Source organism: Bombyx mori, chromosome 23, assembly GCF_030269925.1.
Source record: "Bombyx mori chromosome 23, ASM3026992v2".
In the NCBI taxonomy this organism is placed as follows: domain Eukaryota; kingdom Metazoa; phylum Arthropoda; class Insecta; order Lepidoptera; family Bombycidae; genus Bombyx; species Bombyx mori.
In genome coordinates this window covers 5,340,776-5,354,898 of record NC_085129.1, presented here as the reverse complement: position 1 = coordinate 5,354,898, position 14,123 = coordinate 5,340,776, and the positions used below count along the sequence as shown (strand labels likewise).

Sequence of the window (14,123 nt, the reverse complement as noted above, 5' to 3'; positions counted from 1 at the left end):
GGAGGTGTTGACGCGCCTAGTTGGGAGAGGGATGCTCAACGTGGTGTTCGGAGGGCGACCCTTTTTGAAGAGCACCGCTGTGCTTTTCGTGGGGTTGATGTCGATGCGCCACTTTCGGAACCATTGTCCCATGGTGGTAGCTGCGGTCTGAAGTCGCCGATGTAGCAACGACTTCTTCCTACACGAGTAGTAGATAGCCGTGTCATCGACGAAGAGCGCCAGATGGGTCTCCGGAGACCGGGGTATATCATTGATATACAAACTGAACAGTAACGGGGAGAGGGCGGAGCCTTGCGGGACTCCGGCTGTGACGTGACGGGGGCGAGAGCGCCTTCCCTCGACTAGATATCGGAACGATTAGGTACATAATTCAGGCACCCACTTAAATAGGCTGTCAAATATTAAGTGTATTATCCATCGATATATGTATTATCTATGAAATAGGCTATAGAAAAAAAATCAGACTATTTGGCGGGAAGGCGAGGAACAAAGTTGTGTGGTTTGTTTTAATTTGTCTATTTAGTGTTTGTTCATATCATCTCATCTCATTTCATTTCATTTCGTCCCAGTTGATTAATGTCTCAAATTCATCATCTTCATTTAATCTCATTTCACTCTATATGGCTTATGGTCTTAGTTACCAGGTCATAAAATCCCTAAAAAAAAAGAAACGAATCGTCCGTTTCAGATTTGCAGTTTTGTTTTGCTTTTAATTTTATCTATTGAAACATTTTACTGCGAGGAAAATATTAACGGTGCCCTGTTGCATACATGTATCGATACTGTAAATTGAGTTGTAGAGCTGGATCCATGCTGGTTTTGTGTATTATCTCGAATTATTTTTGAATTGTTTTGGTCATTGCATGGCAGGACGACGGAGAATACAAACGTTACATATAAGTTATGAACTTAAGTTACAAGAATGAGTAACTTTAAGGGTGTGAACTACGACAGCCCTTGTGATACTGATGACGATTGGACAGATTCATCTGACGATTCGAAATATTCTGATTCCGCAAGGTACATAAAACTAATAGCAAAGCAAAGCAAAATAACTACATATGAGCTATGATTAACAAATAATGTATTTATTATAATATAAAACAAAGCATAATTGATGGCCTTTAAAATGTCTTATTGATATTTTTGTAAATCTTATAGAGTTACACTTAAAAAATAATAATGCTATAAATTTATTTGAAACTTAATTCATTTTCAAGTTCTGTACCAGAATGGGACTCTGATGTTGAAGAGAATGGTGAACTGGTATTTATAAGAATTAAAAGAAGAAAAGAAAAATGTAATGAAAATAAAGCACCATTGTTAGAGAACTGTGAAACTTTTAAACTGAGAAATAATTTTAAAAGAACCTCAACTAGGCGATCGACGAAAGGTTTGTTTTTCGCAAATCATGATCATCTTAATCAGCTATTATATCAGCGGTAAACATTTTTTTAGGAGAATAACAATGATTGTCATCAATTAAAACCTGTAAACATAGTTTTAAAATTAAATAGGAGCAAATGAATATATAGTATTTATTAAAATGCGAAACAAAAATCTGTGTTAAAGCCTTTTTGTTACAAAGTCCTCTAAGTTTGATTCAAAATACTCTCCATACTAGACATCCACAAATTTATCAGAAACCTCACAAAAAAACACCTTTTGCCTCCATATTTTAAGGCAGATTCAGAAGTTATTGTATTTCAGGTAAAATCTTTAAAGTATTAAAGGGACAAAGCTCAAAAAATAAAGCACAAAGCAAGAAGAAAGATTTAGAAAATATTAGAGCCACAAGTACTGCTACTTTAAACACAAATGAACTGACAGAAAATCCTAAAGAATCTGTAATAATTCAGGTATGTACCTACCTACTTTTAATGAAGGATTCATTACATTATTTTTGAAAGTAAAAACTTAATAGGTACTTAAATTATTTAAAAAGTGACAAGTTACACAAATGTCCAAGATATATTATTTGTTAAATAATTATTTTATTTAAAAAAAAAGGCTGTTTATGTTGTAATGCTTTATTAGTAAATGCTTTTTGTTCAGTTTGTACATGTTTTGGTACTTTATTTATGTCCTAGGATTGTGAAAGTTTTACATGTGATCCATAATTATATTAATGCTATAAGGGTATTATTATTTACTTCTTAAAGATAATATGAATTGAATGTAATATATTTCCAGGTAAGCAGGAATATGATTTTCAGCAGTGAAAAGAATTGCCAAATAGAAAAGTTGTTTGGTATTAGTTTGGAAACCCATTCTGATGGAAAATCTTTGATTGTTGCTGATTTTTTAACAGAAGCAATGCCTATTTATGGATCTAAAGTGAAAAAAGGTTACTACCTTACAAAAGTCAATGGCATTGAAGTAAATTCTTATAATATAAATAACATCCTCCAAAGAGTTTATGAGGAACCCAATAATCCAAAACTACAGTTTCAAATGCCTGAGGAGAGCTCTTTAATATCATTAGAACGACTTTTGAAATCAAAGAATTTACTAGAAAATAAGTCAACACAATTACTAAAAGATTTCTCATGTTCTGTATTATACATTTCCTGCAATGATATAGAAAACACTAGAAATGATGATAAAGGAGTAATATACTGTTATCCAAGGCCTTTCAGTCAAAATTTTTTGTACAACACAAGAGGTGCTTACCTAACATTAAACCATTTAGCACCAAAGTCATTGGGAACTAGTGAGCCAACATGTTCAACAGTTCTTCACAATGACAACTTAATTCATGTGAATTACACATCCCACTGTAACGATTTGCTACTAATAACATTTCCAAATAAATACATAGATGCATTTTCATCCAAAAAAGTAAATGCAGACATAGTGAAACTATTGGAATTTTTGTATGGATCATTGAAAACTTGCTTCACAAAACCTAACAATGTTGACAGACTGGATAGTTTATTCTGTAGAATTTTTGTTACTTTGCTATTCAATAATGAGCAAGCAAGTGCTTCTGATGTTCACTTTGAAGATATCTTAGCTGCATATTCTGTAACCTTGCCATTAGAAGTAAGAGTGCAAGTTGATGACGCCATTACAGAATTGGAAGCTGCTGATTATAGAGAATGGGTATGTTCTTTCTCTTTACACAATCTTTAGCCATATAAGGTGATCATACAATTTTACAGTCAATCTCATTATATGCGGCCATTGTTCATCCTGATTATCTAAAATTAATGCCAGCGGTGCTTCTGAATTATGGTTGAATATTTATATATAAATCACACTTGAAAAGAGATAAGCAGTAACTCTGCAAGGCCTTATCTGTTAGCATTGCTAGTTATTGCTTACTACTAATAAGTTAATTTTCAAATTTTCAGACAGATGATTTTGAAAACTTTCAACGTCTCTACACAGTAATAGGGTCATGTCTGTATTACTCTGGTCATTTGTTAAGTTCTCATTTACAAGATGAAGACTTGAAAGAAATAAATGCTTTTTTAAAACTTAACGGAGTATTGGCATTAAGTACTGATAATGAACTGGAAAAACTTGTTATGTGGAAAGAAGTTTTTATTCACGAACATAGAAAGCAAAGCAAAAATGATGGGCAGGACTACAGGTAGATAAAGCTTAATTCTTTCACTATTGCCATTTTTTATAGTTTACTAACTTGGAGTATTTTGCATTGTTAGGAAACTACTTACTGTTTTAAAACTTTTTAAACCTGTTTTAAATCTCTGAACTCTGGTATGACGTACTGTTGCATTTAAGTTCCTGTATTTATGTATTGGAATTATAAAAAGAATAGAAAAAAATGCTTAACACATTCCATGAGCCAGTAACGACTAGCCAACTGGTAATAGTAATGACTAACCAAAATTTATATTATATGAATTGCCATTTTACAGTTTATTTAATACAATATAAATTGGTAATTCAAATTTTTCATTTTCAGGATACCCGATGGGCGTTGGTTCTTACTCGTAGTTGGCAAGGGGCATTTCATTTTAGCTACATTAATGGAAGCCGGTGGATGTACCGAAGACGTATGTGAATGCACAAAGTTTCAATGTTATATTATTCGAACGTATACATATATACATGGTGTTCTTTTTTGTAGGCTGTTGGTGTTACACCCCCTTCGCCGTTTTACGTAGAAGAATGCGAGAGCTGCCTCGAACTTTTCTATGAAGTAAGTCTGGATAAATATCTCGCTTCATGGCTGTCATCAAATACACACCCGCAGATCGAAACAACTCCAGAACGTCTCACTAAATATGGGAAGAAAATGAAGGAAATGAACTGTAAGTATTTTTCTTTAATAAAAAAAATAATACAAAACAGTAGTAATTGAATGGAGTTAGATTGATATTACTAGTAAAAATAAACAATCTAATAGTGGTTTGCAGAAGCAGTCGCCCTGAACGCGTCATTTTCGATGCTCCCAATCCACTCACAGTGCTCTGCTTTTAGGCACTCGAAACTGATCACCGTTCTCGTCGAATGCGACGAAGAGTTCGACGACCTAGCTTAGAAACACAACCCACTAAGTTTTCACCGGATCTTAGTGGGTCGCTATTACGATCCGGTGGTAGATTCTGCGAAGCGTTGCTCTTGCTAGGGTTGGTATCATCGAATTCTCTTAGGCTGAGTCCCGTGAGCTCGCCTATCAGCTAGATGAAGCTGGAATAGCTCGTCGAAGCTACCAGTGAATGGCTCTGATTCAATTAATAAACATGTTAGTTTATTATTTAACTAGTTATTGGAAATATTTTTCATAATATTAGAAATTAATACAAAGGAAAATAATTTTGTATAAGTGAAACAGGTTGTATTTTATAAATTTACAGCCTTTAGAGCAGACACGCTAAGACCAACACTGAGAACATCAAAATCATCAGCAGATCTAAAGAAACGCCACAGTTCCTCTGAACAAATATACATGGGGTCCAGTTTGAGTGATAATTCTAATTACGGAAGCCATCACAACCTTTACAGTCAATGGTATCATGGCACGCAGAAGTACAGACACTCTAGTTTAGATGTCAGCCATTCAGAGGACTCGAACAGCCTCAAGAGTAACAGGTAAAATGTTAGTTGTCAATATCTATTTATTTACTTCTTCTCTGTATTTTATTTTCTTCATTTTGTTTCTTCACTTTACATTTGGTTGTAAAAAAACTGCTTCTTTAAAAACTACTTGTATTATTAAAATTCGAAAACCAATGTTGTTACTTTGATATTTTATTAATGAAGTTTAACGGTGTCTGTGTTTTAGAACTTCAATTAATATTTAGTAAATAATTCAGTATTAATGAAGTCATGGTTTGTGATTTTAGCCGATTATACACATATACTAGGATATATGTATATACACAAATTTCCTAGGACAACTGCTTTGCCTCAACAACATTTGAAAATCTTATTAATTTATCTTTTTTTTAATTATGTATATCAATATATTGTTCCGTGCGGATCCGGCTAAGAATAGTTCCGCCCCCTTATCTTCCCAGGGGTGTCGTAAAAGGCGACAGGGGGATTTTAAGCGCAAACATCCAGCGACTTACCCGATTGGTAGCGGGCAATCTACCAACAAAAGCATTCCCAAGGAGGGTTGACGTCAGGCAGGCGGCCGGTCGTAAAACTTTGCCAAAACCTTCACAGCTATGAATACGAGGGCATATGATGAGAATGATAGGACTAGGGCGTACCCTGTAGGCGACGCGCAGGTGCAGCACCCGGCACCTGTGGGAAATGGGTTAGGGTTGTCGCATCAGGAACGGGTGCGACGTAAGACGCGAGTTCGTGAAGTAAGAATGAGGTATGCTAGTTGGAATGTAGGGACGATGACTGGAAGAACAAGAGAAATAGCGGATGTATGTAAGAAACGAAGGATAAATGTGGCATGTTTGCAAGAGACGAAATGGAAAGGAACACGAGGTAGAGAGATTGGTGAAGGATATAAATTCTTATATAGTGGGAGTGATGGAAGAAAGAATGGAGTTGGGATTGTGCTAGATAGTGAGTTGAAAAAATATGTGACGGATGTAAGACGAGTGAATGATAGGCTGATGCTAGTGAAATTAATAAAAGATGATTTGATTATTAATGTTGTTAGTGCATATGCCCCACAATCTGGATGTGATAGAAGTATGAAAGAGAAGTTTTGGGTTGAGTTTGACTTGCTGATGATGGATATTCCTGACTCAGAAGAGATATATGTGGGTGCAGACTTCAATGGGCATGTAGGACAAAGGAATGATAGATATGAAAGAGTGCATGGAGGATATGGGTTTGGTACTAGAAATGAGGAAGGTGAAATGTTGTTGGAAGCTGCTTTGGCGTTTGATCTAGCAATAGCTAACACATTTTTCACTAAACGCAAGGAACATCTTATAACATACAAAAGTGGAAACTGCAACACCCAGGTGGATTATTTTTTGATCCGACGACATAAAATTACTTCTGTTAAAAACTGCAAAATTATCCCGGGTGAATCCTTAGCTCCTCAACACCGTTTATTAGTATTGGACTCTGAGCATTACATACGCAAACAAACAAGCAATTCCAAACCGGTCCCGAGAATAAAATGGCATATGATTGGGAACACAGAATGTGGTGAAAAATTTAGAAAACAAGTAGTAGATAAAATGATAGAAATGAAAGATTTGAGTGGACGAACGGTGAATGAATGTTGGAATGAAATGGCTGAGTGCATAAGGAATGTGGCAAAAAGTGTGTTTGGAATGTCAACGGGAAAGAAAATTAAAGATAAAGAAACTTGGTGGTGGAGCGACGACGTTCAAAAAGCGCTTAAAGAAAAGAAAAAGACCTTTAAGAAATTGCAGAACACAGATTTCCCAGATTTGGTGACGAAAGAGAAGTGTATATCAATATATATTAATATTATGTATATTAATAGTCCAGAAGCAGCTATTGAATAAAGAACTAATTTATTTTCATTGTGTTCAAACGAACAGTTTCATTTTGACGTCGAGTAGTCAAAGTTAAAAAGAAGAAAAGCCGGTCAGTCTTGCGTGACCATGAATATTAGTAAATTGATAGAATTGTTATTTAATCGCGCATAATACTATTTTACAGTGAAATCAGCGACGATAGAGTCCAAGGTAGAAGAGCAGATAGAGAACAAAGAAACCGTAGAGATTCTTCGGGATCCGATTCCGATTGGGACAGACAGGTGTTTATTATTTGTTGTTATAATTTATTAACTCAACATGTTATTATTGATGGAGCTCCTTAAGTTTTATGACATACTAGCTGACCCGGCAGACTTCGTAGTGCCTCATTCGATAGATAAAAGGCCTAAACTTTTATATAGAATAAACTTAAAACAAACAAAAGGAATCCGTCCGACGGGGGACACGTCAAAGGGAATTTTTATTTAATTCCGAGAATTTTCATATTTTTATACCTTTTAAACCTTCTCTGGACTTCCACAAATAATTCAAGACCAAAATTAGCCAAATCGGTCAAGCCGTTTTCATGTTATGTCGTGACAACGGAAAACGGGTTTCATTTTTATATATATAGATGAGAGGTATTTTAGTATTTCTATTTGTAACAATTTTTAAATTATAATTTGTCGAACCTTACACAGAGAAAACATTAGTCTCTGAATTGAACACCAGTGTTTTTTGAGGTTTTTTTTATTGCTTACATTGCTTACATTAAACGTGCTCACGGCCCACCTGGTGTTAATTGGTCACCGGAGCCCATAGACATCGACACCCAGCAGTCTTCAGCAATGTGCTTTTTATTTTCAAACAGTGGTTATTTCATTTTTTTTATATATCCTGTTAAAATTCAACAAAGAACACTGACGATTCGAAATACCATAAATATTTTGTTCCAGGAAAAGCATGTGTTGACGCTGCTACAAAATATTTTAATTCATTTATGCTCTGAAAGTAAGAAATTTTTCGTTTAGTCTTGGTATTGGTCACTTAGTCTTGGTCTTGCTAGTTTAGTTTAGTCTAGTCTAGTTTAGTTTTGATACCTTTTTTTAATTATTTTTTTTGCAATGATGGTGGACGAGCTCACAGCTCACCTGGTGTTAAGTGGTTACCGCTCATAGACATCTACAACGTAAATTCCGCCACCCACCTTGAAATATGAGTTCTAAGATCTCAGTATAGTTACAACGTCTGCCCCACCCTTCAAACGGAAACGCTTTACAGCTTCACGGCAGAAATAAGTAGGATTGGGGTACCTACGAGGGCTGCACTAAAAGTATCGGGAATGGAATATTTCCACTGTTCCTGTCATATTAAAATCTTTTTAATTGAAAACTCCTTAGTTTTAAAAATCGAATACCATTTATTTATTTAAAAAAAGATTCTCGGTCTTGTCACGAGGTTTTGTCAAACTTGTTTAGTCGTTGAGAAAATGGAATTGACTCGAGAAAATTCAAGAGCGATGATTTATTATGACTTTCGAAGTGGTTTAACACAAAAACAGTGTGTTGACCGGATGATTTCTGCATTTGGTGATGAAGCCCCATCCAAAACCACAATTTATCGCTGGTTTGCTGAGTTTCAACGTGGACGTGTCAAGCTCAGTGATGATGCCCGTCAAGGTCGTCCAAAAACTGCAGTCACCCAAGAAAACGTTGATGCTGTGCGTAAGCTGATTGAGGAAGATTGATATGTGACATACCGCGAAATTCAGGCAGCTTTAGACATTGGCATGAGTCAAATACAAATAATCTTGCATGAACAATTAGGTGTAAAAAAGTTGTTTTCCCGATGGATACCGCATTCGCTCTGTGAAAAGCAAAAAGCGGCTCGCGTTATTTGGTGCGTCAGAACTCTCGAAAGATTCCACGCAGGACCCTCAAATGCTGTATACAACATTGTATCAGGTGACGAATCCTGGATACACGCGTACGAACCCGAAACAAAAAACCAGTCACGAGTTTGGGTGTTCGAAAATGAGTTAAAGCCAACAAAAATTGTTCGTTCACGGAGTGTTGCAAAAAAAATGGTGGCCACGTTTGTCTCCAAAACCGGCCATGTTACGACTATTCCTCTTGAGGGACAAAGAACGGTTAATGCAGAATGGTATGCTAGCATTTGTTTGCCACAGGTCGTTTCTGAACTCCGTAAAGAGAACTGCAACCGCCGCATCATCCTCCATCACGACAATGCGAGTTCTCACACCGCGCGCAGAACAAAAGAGTTTTTAGAGCAAGAAAACATAGAATTATTAGACCATCCGGCGTACAGCCCCGACCTAAGCCCTAATGATTTCTATACTTTCCCTAAAATAAAGAATAAATTGCGTGGACAGAGATTTTCATCACCTGAAGAAGCTGTGGACGCCTACAAAACGGCCATTTTGGAGACCCCAACTTCCGAATGGAATGGTTGCTTCAATGATTGGTTCCATCGTATGGAAAAATGTGTCAAATTTCGCGGACAATACTTCGAAAAGCAATAAATACATTTTTAAATAGTAATGTTGTGTCACTTCGTTAATTCCCGAAATTTTCAGTGCCGCCTAGGTACCCGTGCGGACTCGCAAGAGATCCTACCTGATATAATTTAAAGATCTCGGTAGCAGTCCTATCTTTAAATCATAGAGCACAGGCAGTTACGAAATAATATACTAACACACTTTTATAAATTAGAATTAATTATGTGGGTGTTTTAGAATTTTTTATCGAAATAACAGTTTTGTTATTTTATTTTACTTCAGGAACCGACAGACATTTTTTCACTTGTCAAGACATCTATTGTGACTGCTGTCTATGTATATGTTTTCTTTGTTTTTGATAAGGGGTTTCTTTACCTATCAACTCCAGCACTACCACCAGTACTTTTGATACTTGATCTTACAAATTTCAGGATGGTAGCAGAGCCAGCGGCAGCATCGACATGACCGACATCAGAAAGTCTTTACTGAACGAAATTAATCGGGTAACTGTTCACCGGTAAGATTTTTTTGTTTTATTAAATGCAGACGAGTGTTATAAACTTTCACTTATCACACTCAACGTCGTGCCTATTTTCCCTGCGAATCAATCAATCTTTCATTTCGGCATGGATGTTAGGGAAGCTGCTAATCCAACTGAATAAAGATTTCGATCTCATTCAAGACCGATTCAAGCAGAGCCTAGTAATTTATAACATAGATAAATATTTATACAACTATAAATTGAAGACATGAGTGGATGAAGGGGATATGATACAATTTTGATAAAACAAGTAACAAACCTTTGTTACTTGTACTTATTCTTCGTATATAACTCCTTCATCAGATGCAATTTCTAAAAATAGCCTTTAAGCAAGGAGTTTTAAGGTCTAATATGGTTTATAGGGACATAATACCTTCATTCAATGTAAATACTCAAAAATCTTAAAAATGATACTTAACCCCTTCGTCCATTTATGTCTTCAATTATCCCCTCTCTATACGTAATTATAGAAGTTAACATCGTGGTTCAAATACGATCTAGTAACCGATATTAAGTGATATTTAAACACATTTAACTGATAAAAGTAAGAATTATTGATATAAATAACAGATTTCAATTTTCAGTATCACAACGGGCGAAGAAAACGTTTTGTTTCACTTCATACAACTCGAAGCAGAGAAAGGAATGTTCATAGCTCCCGTGCGGAACATCGAGGAGCAGGCCAATAACGTTTTGTATTCGTTTATCATACGAACATTTCGGAGCGCGTGTAAAAAAATACACGAATTACTTCAGCAAAGTATTAGGTATGAAAGATGTTCTAGTGGAGGGGTTCCCAAACTTATTTTGTGTACTGCCCACTTTGAGAATAAATTATTTTTTAGCGCCCCCATTTTTTCACCTACTTAAAAACACTATAGCAAGAGCTCAGTCGGTGTCTAAGAGTCCTCCTAGATAAAATAAAAAATCGCCTCCCAAGTTTCTACACAACGACCCCCCCCCCCCCCCCACAAAATTATAATTTGCGTAATTACTGGTCGTAGGACGTTTTTTGAGTCCGCACGGGTAGGTACCACCACTACCCTGCCTATTTCTGCCGTGAACCAGTAATGCGTTTAGGTGGCGGCATTTACATTGATGTCTATGGGCTCCAGTAACCACTTAACACCAAGTGATTCGTCCACGAACCTTAAAAAAAATTCGAGTTCACTACTCAGTTTTTTTGGTTAATGAGAAAAAAATGCATTTTCTCAAACTTCCTGTCTTGACCATTAGGCCCTGGGGTAAATACAACTTTGCATATAGGCAAAACATCTCTACTGACCGGCGAAGACTTAACCCGCCTTACCACAACAAATTCATAAATTTCACTGCTTTGATTTATATAATTATGTATCTTCTTCACCATGGAAGTCATATATCAATATACAGGGTGGCCCATAAGTCCTTTGAAAAGTAAAATTTGAATAAAACGAACAGGGCGCGCGTGAGCGGTGCCGGGGAAGCGGGGGGAGTAACTTCGGTTTCTGGGAATTTAGTCGCGATGGAGCGTTTTACCGGAGCGGACCGTGCGTTTTGTGTGCGCGAGTTTTATAAAAACGACAATTCGGCAACCGTTGCGCGGCGTAAATTTCGAGAACACAAAGGCTTACACAACTTTGACGACACTCCAACTCTTCAAACGATTAAGAACTGGGTTGCTAAGTTCGAGGAGACCGGTTCGACGTTAGATAAACCGCGGTTGGGTCGCCCAAGGACGTCACGTACGGAACAAAACATAGACACAGTGACACAGTCTATTCGCGAAAATCCGACACAGTCAACTCGTAAGCGCGCCAGAGCATTAAATGTATCCAGGACATCGTTACAACGGATTTTGAAGAAAGATTTACATATGCACCCTTACAAAATTCAGTTGGTTCAAGAATTAAAGGAAACTGACGGTATTCAAAGACAAAATTATGAATGTTGAATCGGTTTACTTCCTTCAATAACATAATGTTCTCTGACGAGGCTCATTTCCATCTTAACGGGCATGTTAGTAAACAAAATTGCCGCTATTGGAGCCCCATCAATCCAAAACTTAAGCATCAGAAGCCCTTACATAGTCCGAAAGTGACTGTTTGGGCCGCTATGTCAGCCCATGGTATCCTAGGGCCTTACTTCTTTGAGGATGGCAGAGGGCGCGCAGTTACTGTTACGTCGGAGCGATATGTGGCTATGATCGAAGAGTTTTTCATACCAGAATTGCAAAACTTTTCAGGCTTTAATGCCAGGACGTGGTTTCAACAGGATGGGGCCACTTCTCACACCTCTAACACTGCTATGCCCGTTATCCGTCAACTTTTTCCTGGCAAAGTTATCTCTAAGAGAGGAGACATTTCCTGGCCTCCACGTAGTCCAGATCTGACCCCGATGGATTTTTTTTTGTGGGGCTACCTTAAGGCTAAAGTATACGACACAAACCCGCGGTCAATTGAGGCCCTAAAAGAAAACATCCGCAGAGAAATGACAAGCATTTCAGCAGTGACGTGCCGCGCAGTCATCGACAATTTTAGACGTCGTTTGCAAGAGTGCCGTGATCGCAACGGATTACATTTAGGAGATGTTATTTTCAAAAAATAATTCCCGTTTTTTAAGCTTTTTATGTAAATAAAAATTTAATTCATAATGTAATTAGTTTTATTTTAATAATTTTTTTTTCATATCAAAGGACTTATGGGCCACCCTGTATTTCAAATTACAGGTTCAAAAGGAATCACGCTCCAGTGAATCCATTAAACAAAATTCTGGTTGCAGTTAAAGAATATGGAATGCTATTTCAAGTTCCACAGGATGTATTGAATCAATGCACTTCCAGCAGGAAAACCAATGAAATATTTAAATTTTGGGTTGTGGGGTAAGTGGGGCTTTTTAAAGATCGTATTAAATAATGCCTTATTTCAGCAAAGACTATATAAAAGCTTTTTACAAGCAATCTTATTTTTTATTGAATAAAAAAACAACATTATTTTTAAAAGCTTCGATTATTTTCGTCTCGACCAATTTACGTGAATACAAACAATACAGCAAGTTACATTAAAATTTATGTTTCATTATGAGTGAAAATGGAGGAAAAAAACTTCAATTTGTAGAACTTAAAAATGAACGCATATTTTGATTTACAGACGTATCTTCAGTGAACCTGAACCGAGAGAGTTGTATATCTGCTACCACGAATCAATACCACAAGACCTGACTGAAGTTGGATATATGCTATCTTATTTGGAATGAAATTTGTCTAGAATAACGAAATAATCATATTAGTGATGAAATGAATCCGTCCTCCTTTTTTACTAATAAAGTTAATGTGCGATGTAAAATGTGTTGTGATTGTGTGTCAATAAAATGTCTCCCACTTAAAGCTACTAAACCTCAAAGTAATGTGCCCAGAATAGAGTGATGTGATCATGTTGGAGTTCCAGTTCTGCAATGACAGCTGGTAGCTACATAATCCATGAACTCTTCCAATCCCAGCATTTCGAAAAATATGTTTGTGTCTCCCAAGCGAAGACATACATCGCTTGTGTGCCTAAGATTGAGGTATGGAGGGCAGAGGTAAGGAGAATCGTCTGGTATGAAAAAGTGTCCGTTAAAATCTGCTAAATAAGGGTGGCGCTACAGTAGCAACCGGGTAAATTTTAAAAAAAGCGCTGAAAGTTATTAGAATAAGATAGAGAAATAAAAAAAGACGAAAGAACTGTAAGCACTACAAAATCACAAAAAGTATTTTATCTAAGCTGATAAAAAAATGCAATCGATGTCTCCACGTTTTACCACAGCAATAATTTTAGCTTATATTAACGAAATTAGTTTGGACTATGTAAACATGTGAGGTCTTGTATATTACACTGTCACTAACTACTCTAGTCATTAAATATATTAAATTTCCTAACTCAGCACACTTCAATCAGTTAACAACTGCTCAATTCATATCATACCTGGTGCCTATGCTAGCGCCATTTTGGAGCATTTTTGAACTGTTATCTAGTACTGAAAGTGGGACACTTTTTCAAGCTTCTCCCATATAAGATGATTCTCCTTACCTCTAGCCTCCATAGATTGAGGATAAAAGATTTAAGTAATGTGATTAAGGTGTCTATGACAGTCACTGGTAGACGATAGAATAAATTAATTATTTAATTATTTTTACCTCGAGGTCTCAATA

At 36.5% G+C, this 14,123-nt stretch overlaps 2 protein-coding genes across 3 annotated transcripts in view; one reads left to right on the top strand and one right to left on the bottom strand.

Annotated features, from left to right (window-relative positions):
- The window catches only part of LOC134201162 (uncharacterized), a 145,718-nt gene that overhangs the window by 130,896 nt on the left and 699 nt on the right, over positions 1–14,123 (bottom strand). The gene's annotated exons all lie outside the window — the stretch shown is intronic.
- LOC101743909 (protein inturned) lies at positions 558–13,278 on the top strand. 2 transcript variants are annotated; one of them, XM_004921715.5, is made up of 13 exons: positions 569–1,020; positions 1,221–1,393; positions 1,711–1,859; positions 2,194–3,105; positions 3,357–3,598; positions 3,935–4,025; positions 4,100–4,283; positions 4,830–5,064; positions 7,081–7,177; positions 9,846–9,931; positions 10,540–10,722; positions 12,663–12,815; positions 13,084–13,278. In XM_004921715.5, exons 1-13 carry the CDS (start codon positions 923–925, stop codon positions 13,187–13,189), a joined length of 2,709 nt encoding a protein of 902 aa, XP_004921772.2. In that variant the 5' UTR covers positions 569–922; the 3' UTR covers positions 13,190–13,278. The 2 variants fall into 2 exon arrangements, with proteins under 2 accessions (XP_062531153.1, XP_004921772.2); XM_062675169.1 differs by lacking the exons at positions 10,540–10,722; positions 12,663–12,815; positions 13,084–13,278 and adding an exon at positions 7,853–7,907 and having other exon boundaries at positions 558–1,020; positions 9,846–9,885.

Excerpts from the sequence above, each read along its gene's own strand:
- LOC101743909 (XM_004921715.5), top strand. The coding sequence starts at position 923 with ATGAGTAACTTTAAGGGTGTGAACTACGACAGCCCTTGTGATACTGAT. Across the intron at positions 3,106-3,356 it reads CTGCTGATTATAGAGAATGG|ACAGATGATTTTGAAAACTT; the intron begins GTATGTTCTTTC and ends TCAAATTTTCAG. Across the intron at positions 4,026-4,099 it reads CCGGTGGATGTACCGAAGAC|GCTGTTGGTGTTACACCCCC; the intron begins GTATGTGAATGC and ends TCTTTTTTGTAG.